Genomic DNA, 21,462 nt, shown 5'->3' on the forward strand with positions numbered 1-21,462 from the left:
TGGCTTAGGGTGAGAAAACAAAAATTAACACACGTGAAAATACGATAAATTACAAATATTATTTCATTTGTTCCTTGATTAAATATATTATTGATATGAGATAGGACAAGACAGATAAAAACAAAAAAGATCATGTTGCGAGTAATATCCAAAAACGGTTAAAATAATATAGTATGTTTTTAGTTTTATTTCTAGTTATGGTGTTTGTTATACTTATTTATGGTGTGTTATTATTATTTATTAGCATGTGATAGCTGATACTTCATTTTAATAGTTCTATCTCAAAATACAAATTTGGAAAATTTCGCATCTTTCCGATCTAGTCACATTCACAAACAAAATTTGAAACATTTTCCCAATAAAAGGAAAACACAATTCCACCTGAAACGAAATCAAGACGAGGCAGAACGTTTATCCTCCTCTTTCTCTAATCAAGGACATCGATAATTACTTGATGTAATGTGTTTTCAACTAAAATCAATTAGTATCATATATTAGTACTTAATCTTATTCTTCGACAGAGATTTTGAATACTACAAGCCCCGATCCAGATTGTTGGGTTGAAAACAAATTCGGTGTACCAAAAAAATGAACAAGGATGGCCTACGCTACGATGTCTCAAAACAACAATTCAATAGATTTGATTTATAATGTGTTTGTCTTTGGACTCTTCGTAACGTTTGAGAAGTTTCTGTGACTTTTTAGTTGTTGACATTATCTCTTTGCAAGGAAACTATTCAGGACACTGTTCGTCCGGCCAACCAACTTATTAATTTCGTTGTTATTTAGTTGTTTCTTTTGTTTTTGTCCACAATTTCTAGAACATTTTGAGCTTCTTTCAAGGCGCCCTTCGGCCCTTCCCATATTGTGTTCTTCTTTCTCATAACACAGCATATGGTTATCTTATCTCAACCCTCAAATTATATATATTTTATACAATATATGTGGTCGTCTTGTCCATTAGACAAGGAGAGAGCTAGAAAGTACTTGGACAAGTCTAAGTTTAATATATTGGCATGTTGCTCGTACTTTACTCCTTAGAATTGTATTTGTTTTTTTTTTTTGTGTGTGTTGTTTGTGCCTCATAACTAACAAGTCGAAGACAATTCATCCTCTCCAGTACTAAATAATATTAAACGTAAAAGAAAGTAATATAACAAAATGGCCCATTAGCTCAGTTGGTTAGAGCGTCGTGCTAATAACGCGAAGGTCGCAGGTTCGAAACCTGCATGGGCCAGTTATATTTTTTCAAGTTAACCATAAAATTGCCTCACTAAGACATTTCCTTTTTTGATCGTCCACATAAATAGCACTTAGATAAGACATAAAGACTACATAATTTGATTGAAAAAAGAAGATAAGACTACATAACATTCTCACATATTTACCAAAAATCTAAAATGTAATAGCTAGATAGATAGCTTGATGAGCTCAAAAACACCCATTGATGATGATTTCAACTCATAGATAGCTTGATGTCTTTTTCTTTCTCTTCTAAGTGCATGGCTTCACTCCGAGAGGAAGTAAATGCTTATGAGATTCTGACATTACCATCTCAAATGGTTGACAAAGATTTGGATTCTTGGAAGCTTTAAATCTTCTTCCAATCTTCTCATAAAACTTTCTAGAGAATCCAAGCTCACCTGTTAGGTTGTTTCCATTGATGTATAATGAACCAAGACAGGGCAATGCTTCAAGCTGTTCCGATGGAACCAAACCGGTTAGTTTGTTGTTGTTCAGACCAAGAAACCTCAACCTTTTCAGCTTGGTTAAACCAATGGGGATCTCACCTCTCAAACCCATGCTAGATAGATCCAAAATGACCAAATTGCCCATCTTCTCCCACTTTATTCCCATGATATCCTCACTGATTGGATTGCCTGATAACACCAATTCCGTTAAAGATTGAATCTTTTCAATGTTATTGGACAATCCACCTGATAATCTGTTGTTCCTCAGATCCAAAAGTGTCAAATTCTTCAACGATCCAAGTTCTTGAGGTAGATTCCCTTCTACTAGGTTATTGCTTAGGTCAAGCTTGAGCAATGAAACCAAATCTCCAACAGATGAAGGCAATGTCCCTGAGAGAGAGTTCCAGCTCAAATCCAAGATCAAAAGCTTTTTTAAGCCTTTGAAACAATTTGGGATCATTCCCGTGAACAAGTTCCCTGCCAAAACCATCCGCTTCAGGCTCTTTACGTTGCATATACTCGTCGGTAATTCTCCATTAAACCCATTTTCAAGAACCACTAAAGACTTCAGCTTTGTGAGATTTCCAATTGTTTCAGGAAGTTTCCCAATGAGACCAGGATTGGATCTGAACTCGAGCGATTCTAACTTAGAAGCAAAGTTTACCCATTCCTCTTTTTCTATCACTATGGGAGAGATAAAGCAGTTGAAGAAGGAGAGAGATCTTAAGTGCTTCAGCTCAAATAACTGTGGCCTTATCTCAAGACTTGAAGAGCAAGCAAGCGAGTTTTCATGAACAAGCCCTAAACTCAAATCCGTGACATACCACAAGTCATTGTAGATATCACAGGAAACACCCTGAAACCAAAACAAAACAAAACAAAGGTTTTTATACTTCAAATTTTGGTTTGTTTTTCTTACAGCACTTACCTACGATATAAAGGAATGATTGGTGGGGCCAATAATTGAAGCATTTTAAGAAACCCAAACCAACAGATGTTATATGAAAATAGGATTCACTTGATGCTTTGAAGCTTTAAACTTCACTTTCCGATTATGGAAAATTTTCAAAGCGGACAAAACATTTTGAAGAATTATTGAGACAGCTAGAAAACAAAGAACCTTTACACATAATTTCAAAAGCATTTTAGAATTTGAGTTTGATTCAACAGCGTCTAAAGATCAAAAGATTCTACATCATAAGCTCAAGCTCTTCACAATCTTCATGAGTCTATCTGTCTATGTTTCAGCACTGACAATATTAAGGAGTTGACCCTACATAAACATAACATGGCTGCACAAGGGGAAAAAAAAATACAAGGTTTAATGAAACAGAGATTTGACAAGAAAAACCTGAATTGGAGTCCAACCACAAGGATCAGGATAAAGATCAGATCCATTCCAAGAATCACCAACAAATCCTTGGATCGCAGAGTATAAAGCTTCTCGTTCTCTTTTATCCATTGGAGCTTCTTCATAATCGGTTACTTCAGGCAAAGATTCATCGCCCGTACACCTGAAAAGTAGAGATAGTAAGAGAAGAGAGTAAAAGGTTTGCCACAACATTGTTTCCTTAGACAACAAGAACAGAGTATCCACAGGAAAAACAAAGCGTGTGATGTATTTTGTCTTTTTTCAATTTGGGTTTTGGGTTGGTTCTTGTTATTATTTATTGAGAAGAGAGCGAGAGGTCGTTGGGAATCAAATTAGCTTTTCTCATTACAATTCAAATGGTTAAAAAGTAAAAGAAGAAAATTGAGAGACATTTTGGTTACATGTTCCTCTTTTGTCACATAAAGTAAAGGTTTCATTTGTTCCCATAACCATACATATATGCACATATAGAATCCAATACATATAACATGTATACAATGTTGTGTATGTAATTGAGCATGCAGAGAAGCACACATATCAAAGCGTAATTGCATTTAATGGTTTCTATTGTTGACAAAGATTTTTCTTTAATGTTTCTGCTTTTCTGAAGTAATCCTTTTGACATTAATTTGTAATCAATAATATCCTTCTGGATTCTGGCTTTTATGTTCTGTCAATTCAAAGTACATCATATCATTAAACACATGCCTCTGCTTCTAATATTCTAACTTCATCCTCCACCAAAAGGGTCTCTTTGGATACAAAGAAGCTATAAATGGTTTCACAAAATAAATGCGAAAGTAACATCTCTTAGATCATCCACGTGAGATGGTTATGTAGTGAAAAAAGTCCACAGCTTCTTTCTTATGGATCCTTCACCAGCTTTTAGTCCATCATCATCACCATCATCATCATCATCATCATCACCACCCTCGTCATCATCATCTTGATCGTCATGTACTTCTTCATCTCCATCCTCATATTCTTCATTCTTATCCTCATCTACTGTTCTCTGCCTCTGCTCATCTTCAACAGAGGGGCTCCTGGCGATATTAGGTGCTAGTTCCTCATTTGCAACCGAAACACCCACATTGTTATTAGCAGCAACATCAGCATCCGTAACTGTTTCCACCTGCAATATAAACAATCAACTTATTAGTACTTAGTAGCATGTATAGTTGCTTTGTCTTGTCTTGAACATAATTTATGAGAAGTTGTAGAACTTAAAACACAAGAGCATTCACAGAGAAAGAGGTAGAGGGAGAGGAAGTTTTCTTTACCGTTACAACTCTCTCAACCCTAACTTCCGAACTTTCTAATCTTCTAGCTCGAAGAGATTCCACCACCGATTCGCTAGTTTCTTCGACATTGTCCTTTGATGGCGCAAGGGCAGCAATGTCTGCATCATATTCACCACCAGCTGCATTATCTTCATCATCTGCTGGAGCTTGGTCTACGCTGTTCACCCATAAGATTTTAGGTAATCAATGAGCAGACTTAATACACAAGAATGATAAAAAAAATATGAATAATAAAGACTTAAGACACATAAATTATAATAGTTAAACCACACACTATTTCTTAACACGGGAGACTGAACTAAATACATGGCCCCCTTACTATCTACCACAACATAGTCTCAGCAAAATCATGTCAAGCCATATAAAGGCCTCAAAACACTGTCACAAGATTAGAAAACTTACGTTCTGTTTCGCCTCAGATTGTAGCGTCTTTGGCCAGGAGTCTGCGGCAAGACAGCAACTGTCTGTTGTCTCTTACGACGTCCGCCAGTGGTAGTAGTATCCTCAATATGCTGTCTTTTCCTTCCACCTCTGCCTGTTGTCTTCTCGCTAGTAACAGAAACGTGACCACCCGCTTCATCTTTTGATGATTCTTCAGGGCTCGCATGCTTGACCGAACTTGAAGGATTTAAAGCAGGCTTGGGTTTTCTAGGTCTGCCACGTCCACGCCCACGCTTGGCACTCTGAAACTCAGATAACTGAGAACCCTCAGAAGTTTCTTGTACTCGACTGACTGTATATTCCTCATCCTCCTCCGGAATTGAGCTACTAGATGGACGTGGCCGGAGATCAACTGGCAGTGGTTTTTCAACTTTTATTTCCTTACTAACCGCCACTGAGGAGGATAGATGCTCAGGTTTGCCTGTGTCCATCCCATGCTCAGCTCTTTTACTTGGTGAGAAAAGTAATGAAGTGCACTTCTGCAGTATCGACATGGTGGGCCTTCCAGATCCCCCACTTGCAGGGGCATCTCCGTCTAAAGATTTCTTGATATTACAGGAGTCAGAGGCATCAGAGCTTTCTGGAAGGTCACACAAAACTCCATTAGGTGGTAGAGTAGCTTCTTCTTCGTTATATGGTAGTTGGAGATCAGAGAGTGCAAACTCATTCGCCAGCTGCCCACAACTCTCACAATCCTTAAGCTTTTGAACAAATGCTAGAAACCGAGCTCTTTCACGGGCAAACTCTTCCCTACGTTTTTTGAGGTTGTTGCTAAGTGTACCAAGTTCACTGATGTCATTCTGCATCTCTACTTGCTGCTCTTTCAATTTCATCTTGTGCTTTGCAATTTCTTCGCTTTCCTTTTGGAGAGCACTCCTTTTGGACACCATTTCTTCCATTTCTCTATTCAATGCCTGCTTCTGGTGATTGAGATCACTAAGTTCTTTCATTCTTTTATCCTCAAACTGAGCCAGTCTGTCTTGTCGGTCTTTCTCATCCTGTTCTTTTCTTTTCTGTAGTTCAATTTCAATATTCCTTCTCATCATTTCAATATCCTCAAGCACCTTAGAATGCTCAAGTTTGGCTTTTTCATGTAATGCTGAACGCTCATGATCCATATTGGCTTCAAGTGATTCTCTCTGCAGTCTAATATCATCCAGTTCCTGCTTTATCTGAGCCCTCAAAGCATTCTCTTCATTCTTCAATCTTTCTCCTTCCAGCAGTTGAAACCTCTGAAACTTTGCTTGTTCTTCAGAAATTATCATTCGCTCTTTATTATATTCTGCCTGCTTCTCATCTAATATTTCCCACTCCTTTTCAAATTTCTCTTTCTCTTGCTTCAGATTTTCAACTTCCTTAGAAAGAAACTCCTCGTGGAGTCTCGATTTCTCTATCTGGGACTTGAGTTCGGATTGCAGTCTCAGATATTCTTCCCTCTCTTCTTTCTTGATTTCAAGACTTTTGTGTTCTTCTTGAATCATTTCCTCCTTTCTCATCATCTCAGACCGGATATTTTCAAGCTCTTGTTGTAAATCCTTAAGGTTCTCCTTATCAGAAAGCAGCTGTTGCTTATCCAAACTTAACTTTTTCTCCTCAGCTTGCATGATTTTTTCTTTTTCTTTGATAGTTTTAACCCTGGCTTCAAGTTCTATCTCCTTTTCATTCACTCGGTCAAACTTCTTATTCAATGCTTCATTTCTTTTCTGCAACTTCTCCTCGCTATGATTAATTTCAACTCTCTGTCGTTCAACTTCTTCTATCTTTTTTTGGAGTTCCCTGTCCAGAGATTTTCTTCGTTCTTCACACTCCAGTTCGAATTCCAGCATTTTAGCAGCTAATGCCTCCTTCTGATCATCAATAAGCTTCTGAATTTCCGTCTGTTGAAAAATCAACCAAATATTTGATAACTGAAATCAGAACTGATGAAATCTATTTATATAATAAGGATTCTTAATTCAAATAGAAAAACAAAACAGATGCAGCAAGCATATGTGAAGTAAGAAAAATAAATATGTGTATGTGTATATAACAGAAGTTTGGCAGTTCAATTCATCCATCCAGTCAAAAAGTTTACAGTAGTACAAGGAATTAGTGTAGATTTCGTTTCCTTAGCCATTCTAGTATTCTACCATGCTAAGACTTCAAAAGCCAAGCCGGATAGGCTTTTTTATGTCAAAAGCCCCACCCAAAAACTAGTGCCCGCAGTAGCATTCAAATAATGCCTTGTACGAATTCATAAAACAGAAGTTTTCTGCTTGAACTAAACCTGAACAGTAGTCCGTCGTTACCTAGCATTAAAAAACAGCTTCATTCTCTAGCATGAAGAAGGAGATGAGAAACAACTTTCTACAAGATTTGGAGTTAGCAGTGATTTCTTTCTATGTCTATACTTAGGACTAAATCTGGACACTACAGTTCTTAATCTAGAATCCTATGCGAAAGTTTAAATTTTGAGCAGACATCCAAACTTGCACCAGCTATGCAGTGTTCCTACAATATGCACTATATAGAGAAATAAGGCTTGATATCCCGTTATCAGCTACGCTGTTACGTTCATTTATTTATATCGCACAACAATGTCCAAGAACCACATAGGCTATACCCTTAAAACTTACCCCTTCTCTAACAATAAGCTTCTCTTCAAGTGCTCGTAACTCACTCTCCTTTGCCACTAACATGCTCTGGAGTGTGCAAGATTCCTGAGTAAAAAAATTCATATGAGAAAAAACACGAGTCTAAAATAGAAATGTTAAATAAGTTCTAAACTCACTTTCTCCTTTGCAGCTAATTCTTGCAATCGCTTATTCATATCCTCTTCAGTTTCCTTAGACTTTGACACAGACAACTCAACCTTTCTATCCCATTCTTCAAGTTGTTTTGCTTTCAGCTTCAGGTTTTTTTCTTTTTCAGTAACCTTTTCCTCTCTTTGATTCAGGCTTCTCTTCTGTTCAGGAATTGATTCTTCCTTTTCTTGAAGCTTTTTCTCCCATTCATGAAGGTACTCTCTTTGTTTGTGGAAAATCCCTTCATATGATTCTCGCCTGTGGTGCAATAACATACACGTCAGACTAACAAAAATAATTAAATTTTAGCGGTTGTATAACTAATATCAATATTTACTCTTTAGCAAATGAAAGCCGCTCTTGTTGCAGGACACTCTCACGAGTCTCCACTTCCTTCAATCTCATTTCCAGCTCGGAGCTCTTTCTAGTTGCCTCAGCGAGTTTGCTTTCAGCAGAATAAATCTTGTTTTCGACATCTGAAGATCTCCCAGTAACACTAGCAACCAGAGCATTTGCTTCAGCTAATTTAGCTTCAGAAGTGAGCCTTATTTTGTTATTCTCTTCTTGAATTTCACGAAGAGCCTTTTCAAGCTGCAAAGACAAATAAAATTGTATCTGTAAGTAAATTCAGAACAGAAACGAAGTAAACCGTCTAAATAATACAGGAAAAAAGAAATGCATGTCTAATGAAGGTCAACAGAGGACACCCAAAAATCAATGCATAACATAAGTAGATCACCTTTTCTTTTATGAATTTAGGAGCAAACATGTAGAAAACGAAACATAAATTTTTCAGATATCCATGGTGTTAAAGCTACAGTATGCTACCTCTTCCACACATTGCTTTTCCAAACCCAAGGCTTTTCTCAAGTTTTCTTCGCGTTGTTCGACAGTCGTCAATGCGTACAAATGTGATGACTGTTCCCTCTTAAGAATTTCTTGAGCTTCTTGAAATGCCTGATTTAGTTCTTCGTGCTTTGCAACCCACTCTTTGTTCTCCATGAGAAGAAGTCCCATATTGTGCTGGTAGCCATATAACTGCATAGGAGAACATCAATTTGTATTGATAAAAGTGACTCAAAACACTCAATTCAACTTTACCACAGCTTAAGGTTACCAATTGCCTCATGAGAGCTTCCTCGCTAATTACATATTCACATTATCACTTTTCAGCCAACTGATCTATAAATTCTCAAAGGAACCCAACCGGTAAAGCAAACCCAGGAAGAGAACAACTAAATTAAACATAAATTTCATAACTTTTTACCTCCTCTTCAAGTGTTGAGATCTTTTCAAGAAGCGCCTCTCGATCTTTCCTCTCCATTGAAGCCTCGTCCAACAAACCCACTTCCCTAAACCTTCTCCAATCACCCATATCCATTTCTTCAGCCTGACCTCTGTAAACGCCTTCTCCGGTCAGCGTTCCAATCGGAGGCGGCGGAAGAGTCGAAATCACTGGGTCCTCGCTGATCGCAATCGCCTTTCCCTTTCTGTCGTCGTTCCTAGGGTTAGACACACCGCCGATTTTACGCGTCTCGCTTCTCGGCGTCACCGCCGGAGATATCCACGGTTTTCTCTGTGGCGTGAACATAGTTTTCCGAACAGGATCCACTCAAAAGTAACAATTTTTTTGTGGAACCCCTTAATTTCAACAAATTGAAAAAATCTCTTCTTTATTCCTTTCTCTCTCTAACGATACAACGGCTTTATCAAATCAAGTGGTGAAAATTGGCAGTCATTGTCGGGCGTGTGGATAAAAAGGTAAATTACCGCCACGCAGAAAACGGACTCACAAAACCGATTCGGTTTAAGCTAACTCTCTGTTCTGAAGACATTAACCAGAAGCTCGTTTTGGGCCCCTAATAGTTATAGTGACCTAAAGCCCAATAAATATTCTTTGAAAATAATCATGTAAGGACTTGACCGGGCTAATGGGAAAGTGTCTTCTCGATTTTTGTTTTTTAAAGCATCGTCTTTAGTAATCTTTAGCTAACTTTGAAGGATTCCACCAAAAAAAAAAAAAGGCTAACTTTGAAGGATTATTGTCAACGCGATAACGACTATTGTTAAATATGTATGCTCACACATGAGATGGTGTTTGAATGGTGGCGCAGCCACTATGATGAGATTAGTAATCGTAGTAGGTGAGACTGTTGTACTGTGAGGCTGTGAATATTGTGACTAAAGCACATGAAACATATCGAATATAGGATAATAACATGTGATTTAACTCTCTTTTAGCAAAAAAAAAAAAAAACATGTGATAATAGAATTACCAGATCACAAGAATTTGTTTGAAACAACGGAGACGCTTTAAAACAAGAACTTGTTTAGTTAAAAATGTCGTAACTGGAAAAAAAAATTCAGTTCATATTGATATGGTTGACTCTTGAGTGTTCTGTTTATTTATTTAGATATATAGAAGAAAAATAATAATGAAGTGAGCAATAAAAATTTAAACACCATTTGATTAGCCTCCATTACTGAACTGGCAATAAACTATGAGTTGGAAATTGAATTTCACATGTGTTGCAAAAAGTGTCAGAATATATTAATCAGGAAATCGAGGCCAGATAATCTTCTGACGCGGGGATCACTGGAAATTAAATATTTAGTTTGATAACATATTCACAATCACATTAGAGAATCAATCATTCATTTAGTAATAATTACTATCCACTACATAATTATTTTCCCTCATCCCTTTTTCCAAGAAGTTTTCAAAAGAATTAGTAATAGTAATCCATCTACGACTAAGTCCTATGCGTTCCTGTATTATTAATTTTTATTTTTATTATTTTCGACATCATTTATTTATTATTTTTGACATCATATGTTGATTTTTCTAGAGCAAAGACAAACTACGGATTGAGTACTTTTCATTTCCGCCAAACTATGGATTGTTTAGTTTTTCTTACAAGTCGGATTTTTATTAGTTTCATAGAAATAAAAACCAGATATTTAGCAATCTCCTTCATCGTCTTCCAATAATATTAATTTCCAGAGAAAATTATTTCTTCCATAGAAAAGAATAAAAAAAAATATTAGCACTCCGTCAAAAATGATACGTTGAACCTTGAAAGTCGTCGTCAAAGTTGGGTTTTTTTCATAAGAAAAACGAAAAAACACTCGTTCCTCTTCCTTGCTAGCGAGTTGCTAAATCAAAATAATATAATTACTCACAGAAGCTGACATTTCTCCCTCAAATTCTTCATTGTATAGTTCCGAAATCAAAATAATCTTCATTCTATTATTCTTTTCCCTCTTCAATTTTCCCTAAACATTTCTGGGTTTTCGCCATTTTCGAGATTTGTATATACGTATATATTTTCAGACAGGGATATGGCGGGAGGTCGACAAGGAGGTCGGAGAAGAAGAAGATTACATCTGAGCAAAATCTACGCCTTCAGATGTCGTAAATCTAGTTTTCAAGAAGATCATTCACAGATAGGAGGACCAGGTTTCTCCCGAGTTGTTTACTGTAACGAGCCTAATTCTCCGGCGGCGGAACGGCGTAACTACGCCGGAAATTATGTCCGGTCAACGAAATACACTCCGGCTTCTTTCATACCCAAATCTCTCTTCGAACAGTTTCGTCGCGTCGCCAATTTCTACTTCCTCGTCACCGGAATCCTGTCGTTGACTTCTCTCTCTCCTTACGGTGCCGTTAGTGCTCTGTTACCTCTCGGCTTCGTCATCGCCGCGAGTATGGTCAAAGAAGGAATCGAAGATTGGGGACGAAAACGACAGGTCTTGATTTTTTTATTTCCAAATTCTATGAACTTTCAAATTCTGTCGAATCAAATCCTTAAAGTTAGTATTTTTATTGATTTGTTTAATTAGGACATAGAAGTGAATAACAGGAAAGTGAAGGTTCATGACGGGAATGGAATATTCCGGCAAGAGGAATGGAGGAATCTTAAAGTCGGAGATATAGTGAGAGTTGAAAAAGACGAGTTTTTTCCGGCGGATCTTATCCTTTTGTCGTCGAGCTACGAAGACTCGATTTGCTATGTAGAGACGATGAATCTCGACGGAGAAACGAATCTGAAAGTCAAACAAGGTTTAGAAGCGACTTCGTCGGCTTTACACGAAGATTCCGATTTCAAAGAACTAAAAGCCGTCGTGAGATGCGAAGACCCAAATGCGGATCTCTACACGTTCGTCGGTACTTTACATTTGGAAGAACAGAGACTTCCATTGACGATTCAACAGCTTCTTCTTCGAGATTCGAAGCTTAGAAACACAGAGTATGTTTACGGAGCTGTTGTCTTCACTGGACACGACACAAAGGTACAAACTTTAACATCTGTTTTTTTTCCACTCAATAAAATGATCTCAAAAGTGTAAAATTCATTTTGAAAAAAAAAATTGAAACAGGTGATTCAAAATTCAACCGATCCTCCATCGAAGAGAAGCAGAATCGAGAGAAAAATGGACAAAATCATCTACATGATGTTCGGTGCTGTGTTTCTGATGTCTTTTATTGGTTCGATCGTCTTTGGTATTGAGACAAGAGAGGATAGAGTGAGAAACGGAGGAAAAACAGAGAGATGGTACTTAAAACCAGACGATGCAGAGATCTTCTTCGATCCAGAAAAAGCTCCAGTGGCTGCGATTCTACATTTCTTAACTGCTGTTATGCTCTACAGTTACTTCATCCCGATTTCGCTCTACGTCTCTATCGAAATCGTTAAAGTTCTTCAGAGCATTTTCATCAACAACGACATTCTCATGTACTACGAGGAAAAAGATAAACCAGCGCACGCAAGAACGTCTAATCTCAACGAAGAGCTAGGGATGGTCGATACAATTCTATCCGATAAAACCGGAACCTTGACCTGCAATTCCATGGAGTTTATCAAGTGTTCGATCGCTGGAACTGCTTACGGACGCGGTATAACAGAAGTTGAAAGATCTATGGCTATGAGAAGCGGTGGTTCGGCTTTGTTTGGTGATGATTTGGATGTTGTGGTGGACCGGTCGGGTCCTAAGATTAAAGGGTTTAATTTCGAGGACGAGAGAGTTATGAAAGGGAATTGGGTTAAGCAAAGAGAATCAGCGGTTTTGCAGAAGTTTTTCAGGTTGTTAGCTGTTTGTCACACGGCTATACCCGAAACCGATGAAGCTACAGGGACTGTCTCTTACGAGGCTGAGTCTCCTGATGAAGCTGCGTTTGTTGTTGCGGCTCGAGAGCTCGGGTTTGAGTTCTTTAACCGGACGCAAAACGGGATCTCATTCCGTGAATTGGATCTTGGAACAGGGCAGAAAGTTGAAAGGTTTGTTTGTTCTTGATAAAATTGAGTTCTTGCGAGTTCTTGAGGTCAAAAAACTTACATTCCTCTGTTTTTTCCTACAGAGAATATCGGTTATTAAACGTTCTTGAGTTTAACAGTGCGAGAAAGAGAATGTCGGTGATTGTGCGCGATGAAGATGGGAAGCTTCTGTTGCTGTCCAAAGGAGCTGACAAGTAAGCTACTGCAAATCTTGAGAGATTAATTTTACATTTTAAGGCTTTCTTGTTGACATATATTGAATTTATTGAACCTTGTTTTTTTTGGTGTGTGTGCAGTGTGATGTTTGAAAGACTTGCTAAAAACGGGCGTAGATTCGAAGAGAAAACCAGAGAACATGTTAATGAATATGCAGATGCAGGGTTAAGGACATTGATACTTGCATACCGCGAGGTTGATGAGAATGAGTACATAGAATTCAGCAAGAACTTTAATGAAGCCAAGAACTCGGTTACAGCTGATCGTGAGAGCTTAATTGATGAAATCACTGATAAGATGGAACGCGATTTGATTCTCCTTGGTGCTACTGCTGTTGAGGACAAACTCCAAAATGGGGTATGAATAATGGCTCTTTTAAGACAAATTCGTACTAGATTTTTCTATAATGTATAGGGTTCGACTAGGACTTAAACATATTTGATATGATTGTGTGTTTAGGTTCCGGATTGTATCGACAAGCTTGCTCAAGCTGGAATAAAGATTTGGGTTCTAACTGGAGATAAAATGGAGACCGCAATCAATATCGGGTAAGGACCTTTTGTTTCTGCTCTTATGTTTTGGATCTAAACGTTGTTCTTAAGTGTTTTTGTTTCATAGTTTCTGACTTTTTTGGAATCTCTACAGATTTGCTTGTAGTTTACTTAGACAAGAGATGAGGCAGATCATCATAAATCTTGAGACGCCTCACATCAAAGCATTGGAGAAATCCGGAGAGAAAGATGTGATTGAACAGGTACGCAATTTTGCTCGATATGCATTTTCAAACTATTAATTTTCGATGTAGTTTACTCAATGAGTTTTGTGTATATAGGCATCAAGAGAAAGCGTTGTGAAGCAAATGGAAGAAGGGAAAGCTCTAATCACAGGATCAAGCAGTACAGGCTCTCACGAGGCATTTGCGTTGATCATTGACGGGAAGTCGCTAACGTACGCTCTTGAAGATGATTTCAAGAAAAAGTTTCTTGATTTAGCCACAGCATGTGCCTCTGTTATCTGCTGCAGATCATCACCTAAACAAAAGGCACTGGTAATGCTTTCTTTTCTTATGTGGAAATGGGTGGCGTTTAGTATCGCGGTTGCGGTTTGATTAATAGGGTTTTGTTTCTTTTTGCAGGTTACGCGGTTGGTCAAAAGTGGAACTGGGAAGACAACTTTAGCAATTGGAGATGGAGCAAATGATGTTGGAATGCTTCAAGAAGCAGATATTGGTGTTGGAATCAGTGGTGTTGAAGGAATGCAAGCGGTTATGTCTAGTGATATAGCCATTGCTCAATTCCGATACTTAGAGCGTCTCTTGCTCGTCCATGGCCACTGGTGTTACAGTAGAATCTCAACAATGGTGAAGAATAATTTTCTTCTCTTCAGAAAACATTCTCCAAATAAATACTACTCTATACTTCATCGCATTTTCTCTAATCAGATTTTGTTTTTGGCTCTGGCAGATATGTTACTTCTTCTACAAGAATATCACATTTGGTGTCACCGTCTTCTTATACGAAGCCTACACATCCTTCTCTGCTCAACCTGCATATAACGACTGGTTTCTATCGCTTTTTAACGTCTTCTTCTCTTCGCTTCCCGTCATCGCTCTCGGAGTTTTCGATCAAGACGTCTCTGCTCGCTTCTGTTACAAGGTACGCAAACATTATCCCCTCATAAACCCTAAAGAAAACCCTAAATTCCTCTGAATCGCCGATTAAGTTTCTTTTTTCTTGTGTTTGAAGTTCCCATTGCTATACCAAGAAGGAGTTCAAAATCTTCTCTTCAGCTGGAAGAGAATCATCGGATGGATGTTCAACGGACTCATCACGGCGCTCGCCATTTTCTTCCTCTGCAAGGAATCTCTCAAGCACCAACTCTATAACCCTAACGGCAAAACCGCTGGCCGAGAAATCCTTGGCGGGACAATGTACACTTGCGTAGTCTGGGTCGTCAATCTCCAAATGGCTTTAGCCATAAGCTACTTCACTTGGGTCCAACACATTGTAATCTGGGGCTCAGTCGCTTTCTGGTACATCTTCCTCATGATCTATGGAGCCATGGCTCCTAGCTTCTCCACAGATGCTTACAAAGTCTTCATCGAAGCCCTAGCTCCAGCTCCATCTTACTGGCTCACAACTCTCATCGTGATGATCTTCGCTTTGATCCCTTACTTCGTTTTCAAATCGGTTCAGATGAGATTCTTCCCCGGTTACCATCAAATGATTCAATGGATCCGGTATGAGGGTCATTCTAATGATCCTGAATTTGTGGAAATGGTTAGGCAAAGATCCATTCGACCTACGACTGTTGGTTTCACGGCGAGAAGAGCCGCTAGTGTAAGGCGGTCCGGTAGGTTTCATGATCAGCTCAGTAAAAACTTCATCGCTTTCTGAGGAGAAGATAAATAGAAAAGTGTCAGTACATTTGTGCATATGTACTTGTACATAAAGTATCAACTGGGAAAGATAGGGTCCTTTATATCTTGTGATTCCTTCTTTGAGAAGGCCTAAAAAGGGTTCACTTGACTTCACTTATAAGTTATAAAATATATCGATATTTTGTAACACATTTTTATGTATAGATTTTTTATATTTATATATAAATTGATATTTTGAAAGATGATATTTTTAATATTATCGTTGATTAAACACGAGCCTACTCATCTTGGTCCCTCTGTAGAGTTATAGAAATACATTGAGAGGGATACGAAAGAAACTACTATGTAAAAACTTTTTTCCTTTTTGAAAATCTGTGGCGCATTTTGTGTAAGTGTTTTTTAAACAAAGCGGAATATTTCTGACATCATGTATTGACCTTCTTTAACATTTTTACAGAATTTGTTTTATCATTTTTACCACATGGTGTTTGATTCCCATGATAATTTTTTTCTTTTTTTTTGCTAAGAGATTCCCATGATCATGTTAAAATCTTTGAACAGCATAGTTTTCATAGAGGTGGCATTTAGTTCCAGTTTCGTTAACTTTAATTTTATATAAACTACTGATTTTTGTTATATTAGTAATATAAAATTCATAATATTACAAACCACCCGAATTAAGAGGAAAATATATATTTTTCAACTAATCTATGTCGTCAGAGGTAAAATAAGTTTAATCAATTTATGACAGTTCATACTTTTTTTTGGCAAAATGCGAAAAATTTGGGATTTTTGTAGCCGAATTTTCATTGTAAATTTCATAAAAGAGAGATTATGTGGGTAAATAATGTACATGAAAAGTAGCTAGGACTATATTTACTTGACGTCGGTTAGTATTTTTGCGGCTATAAAGTTTGTAATGTAATAGCCAATGTAAAATTCAATTTATGGCATATAATTAGTAAAATTAATACTTGCGTGGCAACCCAAAAATCAATATGACATGTTGATTTTTTCTTATATTTCATAATTGGGAAGAGTTCCATCCCTAAGTAATAACTAATAAGTAATTTATGTACACATAGGAGAAAGAGAGAAAGACAGAGACAAAAAAATTATTTTATATAACATTACGATATTGTAACAATCCATGCAGATAAATAATTAATGCACATGTGGGTAAATAATGCACATGAAAACTAGCTAGGACCACATTTAAAAAAGTAAGTCGGTTAGTTTCAAAAAATTGGTAATTTAAAATTAAAGGTAAAACACTGTACATATTTTGGTAAAAAAAAAAAAGTACTATAAATATACTTAGTGAAATACATACTTGTATACTAATACATCTTCACCGTCGTATCTTACTCTGTATGTTCTATGATAAGATCTCTCTTTCCACTGTTCTTCATAATCGAATTTGTATAAAAAGAAAAGAGAAAAAAATGACAGACAACCTAGGGTGCTGAGATGATTGCTAGATATATGAGAATAACACCAAAAAGATAGCGGATATACTTGGCGTTCGAGAAGGCGAAGTGCAAAGAGAGGCGAACAAGCTTGCGAATCTCACCAAGAAGGGCAATAGGAAGAACAAGTAAGGTGGAAGAAACAATTATGATTTTAAGAAAAAAAAATTACGCTTTATGGTTTGAAATTGTGGACAAAGAAAAATTTAAGATTTTAAATAGTTTGTAAAAAGGTACATATCCCATAATATTTTATATTTGTGTGTTTGTAAATAGAATGTTTATAGATTAAAAACAAATTTTCCATGGACAAATGAATGGTTAACCAATTCTTTCAACAGAGAGAGATTTTTCAATTAGGGTTCCAATAATTCAGTGAATCCCTCTTCGGAAACCATGTTTACGCCACAGAAGAAACAGAGGATGTCTCCAGCGATGACGCCGAGAAGCTAGACGCGTAAAATCGGCGGGAACGCTGAGATAGGGTGGCGATATGAGATACGGTGGTTTTGGCTGGGGTGTGTTTATTACCAAACAAATTAAAAATCTCCTCTGTTTATTACCCTGGTGTATCTTCATGTGTCATGTGTCCGGTTTTACTTTTGCCGGGAAGGGGAACAGTTAGTTGGTTAGTTAGTTTTGTGCTAGTAGCTAAAAAAAAGTTTTAACTTTAGTCTAGAAGAATTTGATCAAGAACCCTTGACCTTCCTTGTCCACACTATTATTCTCCTTACATTTCCCTGAAAGCTAAACCCGCTTCTATGTAGTTTGTAATTACGTATACAGGCAACAATCAACTGTTTCTGAGAATCTGGAGGAGAACAACACCGTTGCTCGCAATTTGGATGCGCTTCATCTTTTATTGAACCAATCACAAGTAGGAGAATCCATCCAGAGCTGGATTTGGAACATAGTTTCTGGCAATGAGGGACTTGACAGAATTCAGCGCATTGCTAGGTTTGCTGCTGAAAGTGGTTGTGTCGAGAGGAGACAAGGGACAGGAGAATGATCAAACAGACATTCTGCGTCGTCCAAGCAGCCAAATTACAACGTGTCTCAGATTTTACTGATCTCCTTGCTGCTTCAGGCTTTGATGGAGACTCTTCTCTTCATCTTCCCAAATACAATGTTTTTAATTTGGAATTTTTCATATAATTAGATTGTTCCATTTCATATTTTAATACACACAAACTGCTTTCATTATATTAGTTGTGTACTTTGCATGTATCTTCTTTCTTCTTGCTAAAGTACGTCTAGTTATAATCCTAATCATACTCAGCAACATATCTCCACAGATTATAAACTGTGATTTCCTGTTGACAAAATAATGGTAAACCATATAAAATACAAGTATCTTTTAAGCTAGATGGATTATAAGTCCACACGATATATTCAACTATTATTTATTCTGGGCTTCTTCTGATTACAGCACACGCTTCGCTCTAAAGCCTGATCAACAATACACCTACTCGTCCGGTTTGGTAGTATGATTCCGTTTTCAAATTATCCGGTTTGGTAGTATGATTCTGTTTTCAAATTATCCGGTTTGTGGCATAACTCCATATTTCACATTTTCGCATAACTGAAACTTGATTCTCCAGAGAACCGAACAAAACCAGATCCATATATATAGATAAATCAAAGTCAAAATCCAATTCATTCACTAACCAACGTAAACTACTTAACCAATTAAATCGCTTCTCAAAACCGGACGAACTAAATAAAAACATAAAAGTTATGTTAGTAATTTGGGTACAAGGGAATCATTCATGGGAGCAATATTAGTAACGATTTCTTGCAAGTGTTTGAGTTGAGAAATAGTTTAAGGATTATAACAACAACAACAACAAAACAAACGTTTCATGATCAGCTGCTATCTCAATAATCACATTTCTCCTTGAATGATCGAGGTTGTTACTTGGAACATTTCACCAGCACCTTCGTAATGACTTGTTGAGGAGTGCGAATGTAGAGGAAACTATGTTATTGAAAGAAACTGTGGGGTGGCAAAAGCAAGCGCATTTTGGATTCTTACAAATGCTTCGAATTCGAATTTTCGATTCAAACAGCTTCATTTATTTCTGTTCGACTTTTCTATCCACCTCTACTTTAAACGTAGAATCATTTTGGGTTTATTCTATTCTTTGGTTGGTTTACTTGAGCAAAACATGTTTTATTAGTGAGGCAAAGTACACGCGTTCTTTCACTTTGGTCTTTTTGTCTATATTCGCTTTTAAGTATTTATTCCAAAAGCTGTTACAATTGAATGAAAGGGACTCATAATTATATTCAGATACATAAAGCCATCTCAAAGTTTAATAGTACTAGCTTATTTAACAAGAAAAAAAAACTTAATTAATTTTGCTTAACAAGAAACGAATTATTCTTCAACATGATTATTATTTAAATAAAGCAGCTAACCGTGAACAAAAGAATCAAAAAGGCAAAAGAAAGAAAAAGAAAAAGCAGAGAGAGAGAGCAAGAAGAAGTGAGACTTGTGTTCTTCCGGTGTTTAGCTTCTTTCTTTGGCTTTTTGTCTTTTAGGTTCTTGCCTTTTTCCGATCAATCAGACCAATCCCTCACTTTTGGCATCTTCGTCTTTCATCTTATTCTCTTTCGTTGTCCTCGGATTTTTTCTTTCTTATATTTCTGGGTAATTCTTCAATTAATTCCTTGTTGCAATCAGACAGAGAGAGAAAGAGATGTATAATCAGTTGGCAATATCTTCTTCTTCATCATCTTCTTCTTCTTCGTACTATGAATCCTTGAAGATTTTGGAAGCTGATGTTCAACACGCAAATACCTTGTAAGTCCTTTTCTGGGTTTCGTCTCTATTCTCCAAAAGTTTAAGACTTTAGTCGTTATAGTTCTGATTAGTTGAGCTAAAAAGTAGGTGAATATTAACAACCCAGTTGAGAATTTTGGAATTTTGGGGTCATTTTCTGGGAGTTGTGTAATCTCTTCTCATCAAATTTCGGTTATTTTAGGAAACAATGATAAATTTATGTCTAATTTTGTAATAGCTATTGAAGATTGTAGCATTCGCAAATGGAATTTCTTGAAAGTTGTTGTCGGCTTGATATTCTTATTTCAGCAAATTTACAAGCTTTTTTTTTGGCTCAGGGTTCTTTGTTTACTTTTTGTCTTTGTTTTCGCTGAATTGTCTATGAAAACTTGAGCTTATCTTTTCAGGGCAGAAGCAATTCCAATGGGGAAGAACAATGTGCGGCTTCAGATGAAACTGGTTCATAGTAACTTTGCTTCATTATTACTGATCTTGCTCCGGTGGATTGATCTTTCTTGCTCATGTCTGGTTCCTCGCTACTTCAACCTCTTTCATGTTCTTGTCTACAAGGTTAGTCCTGTGATCTCAAAGTTTCTTCCTTTTTTAGGGCTTTCAATGTTCTGACTATGATGAGCTTTTAGTTTTCTGAAATTTCTCATTTTTTTGTCATCTTTGCTTATAAAGGTTCATTCTGATGGACAACCAAAGCTCACCACGCACGGAAGGAAAGCAACTATCAGTGAGTTCTATGGTAAGCAAATCTGTAACCGTGGCTGGAAAATGTTACAATGTTTTGTTGTTTTTAGCTTAAGCTTGTTGTGGAAGTAGCCATTCTCTTCAAAAGGTTTCTCAATTTCAGCCACTTAATAGATCGGTTGACAAATCGTGGGTGTGATAGGAATGCAATTGAATGTTTGATATGAGTCTATTTGCGGGTTTTTGTGTATGCAACTTTGGTCCTAACGTTTTGTGTTTTGAAGGTGTGATACTACCATCACTTCAGCTATTACACAGCAACTTAGACGAGTTGGAAAATGCAGACATTGGGTTTGACCTTAAAAGACTCAGCAAGAAGATAACAAAAGAGGCTCGCAGTAATAGATTCAGCAATGCCGGGTTAGAGCGTGAGGAAGAATGCGGAATCTGTTTAGAAACTTGCACAAAGATGGTGTTGCCCAATTGCTGCCACTCAATGTGCATCAAATGCTACCGCAATTGGTACACACACTGCAGTTTTGATACAGTTTTTGTGACCTGATCAAGGAACTTTAACTTACCAAATCTCCATTGATTCACATATGCAGGAACTTGAAGTCTCAGTCATGCCCTTTTTGTCGGGGAAGCATGAAGAGAGTGAACTCAGAGGATTTGTGGGTACTTGCTGGTGATAATGACGTGGTGGATACAAGGACGGCTTCAAAGGAAGATTTGTTCAGATTCTACCTCTACATTAATAGCCTTCCCAAGGATTACCCAGAGGCTCTCTTCTTGGTTTACTACGAGTACTCAAATCTGATTTAGAGGAATCTGGACAAGCAAAAAACTTTGTACAGATTTTTAGAATGGTAAATGTTATGTATAGAATGTAAAACTGTGTTTATGCTTTGGGATGATTTGATGCAAAATGCCAAAGCTCTCAGCTTTTACATGCCTTATAAATGTGAAATGCGACCAATAAAAAAAAAATATTGTAGAAAGGCTTGAAGACAGCACAGAATAAAGATCTCTCTTTTCATCTTCTTCCTCGC

The 21,462-nt window shown here is 37.1% G+C and overlaps 4 protein-coding genes and 1 non-coding gene across 5 annotated transcripts; 3 read left to right on the forward strand and 2 right to left on the reverse strand.

Annotated features, from left to right (window-relative positions):
- The first annotated feature begins 1,163 nt into the window (after positions 1-1,163).
- TRNAI-AAU lies at positions 1,164-1,237 on the forward strand. The gene has a single exon. It is a non-coding gene; the product is annotated as a tRNA-Ile (tRNA).
- A 257-nt stretch (positions 1,238-1,494) lies between these two features.
- Positions 1,495-3,255, reverse strand: LOC18993545 (piriformospora indica-insensitive protein 2). The gene is made up of 2 exons (XM_006417079.1): positions 3,043-3,255; positions 1,495-2,547 (listed from the first exon to the last, which is right to left on the reverse strand). The coding sequence occupies exons 1-2, from the start codon at positions 3,253-3,255 to the stop codon at positions 1,495-1,497; spliced, it is 1,266 nt and encodes a 421-aa protein (XP_006417142.1).
- Positions 3,256-3,691: 436 nt separating this feature from the next.
- LOC18993546 (protein CROWDED NUCLEI 2) lies at positions 3,692-9,327 on the reverse strand. Its single transcript, XM_006417080.2, has 8 exons — positions 8,856-9,327; positions 8,417-8,626; positions 7,926-8,179; positions 7,576-7,846; positions 7,421-7,504; positions 4,767-6,682; positions 4,344-4,521; positions 3,692-4,195 (listed from the first exon to the last, which is right to left on the reverse strand). Exons 1-8 carry the CDS (start codon positions 9,177-9,179, stop codon positions 3,896-3,898), a joined length of 3,537 nt encoding a protein of 1,178 aa, XP_006417143.1. The 5' UTR covers positions 9,180-9,327; the 3' UTR covers positions 3,692-3,895.
- Positions 9,328-10,730: 1,403 nt separating this feature from the next.
- LOC18993547 (probable phospholipid-transporting ATPase 11) lies at positions 10,731-15,666 on the forward strand. The gene is made up of 11 exons (XM_006417081.2): positions 10,731-11,338; positions 11,432-11,881; positions 11,969-12,867; positions 12,948-13,058; positions 13,161-13,437; positions 13,540-13,628; positions 13,726-13,834; positions 13,913-14,128; positions 14,216-14,440; positions 14,544-14,735; positions 14,826-15,666. Exons 1-11 carry the CDS (start codon positions 10,931-10,933, stop codon positions 15,474-15,476), a joined length of 3,627 nt encoding a protein of 1,208 aa, XP_006417144.1. The 5' UTR covers positions 10,731-10,930; the 3' UTR covers positions 15,477-15,666.
- Positions 15,667-19,366: 3,700 nt separating this feature from the next.
- On the forward strand, positions 19,367-21,339 carry LOC18993548. Its single transcript, XM_006417082.2, has 5 exons — positions 19,367-19,735; positions 20,122-20,284; positions 20,399-20,465; positions 20,695-20,932; positions 21,019-21,339. The coding sequence occupies exons 1-5, from the start codon at positions 19,632-19,634 to the stop codon at positions 21,233-21,235; spliced, it is 789 nt and encodes a 262-aa protein (XP_006417145.1). The 5' UTR covers positions 19,367-19,631; the 3' UTR covers positions 21,236-21,339.
- Positions 21,340-21,462: the final 123 nt, after the last annotated feature.

The sequence above is a fragment of the Eutrema salsugineum genome, unplaced genomic scaffold (genome assembly GCF_000478725.1).
Source record: "Eutrema salsugineum unplaced genomic scaffold, Eutsalg1_0 scaffold_5, whole genome shotgun sequence".
NCBI lineage: Eukaryota > Viridiplantae > Streptophyta > Magnoliopsida > Brassicales > Brassicaceae > Eutrema > Eutrema salsugineum.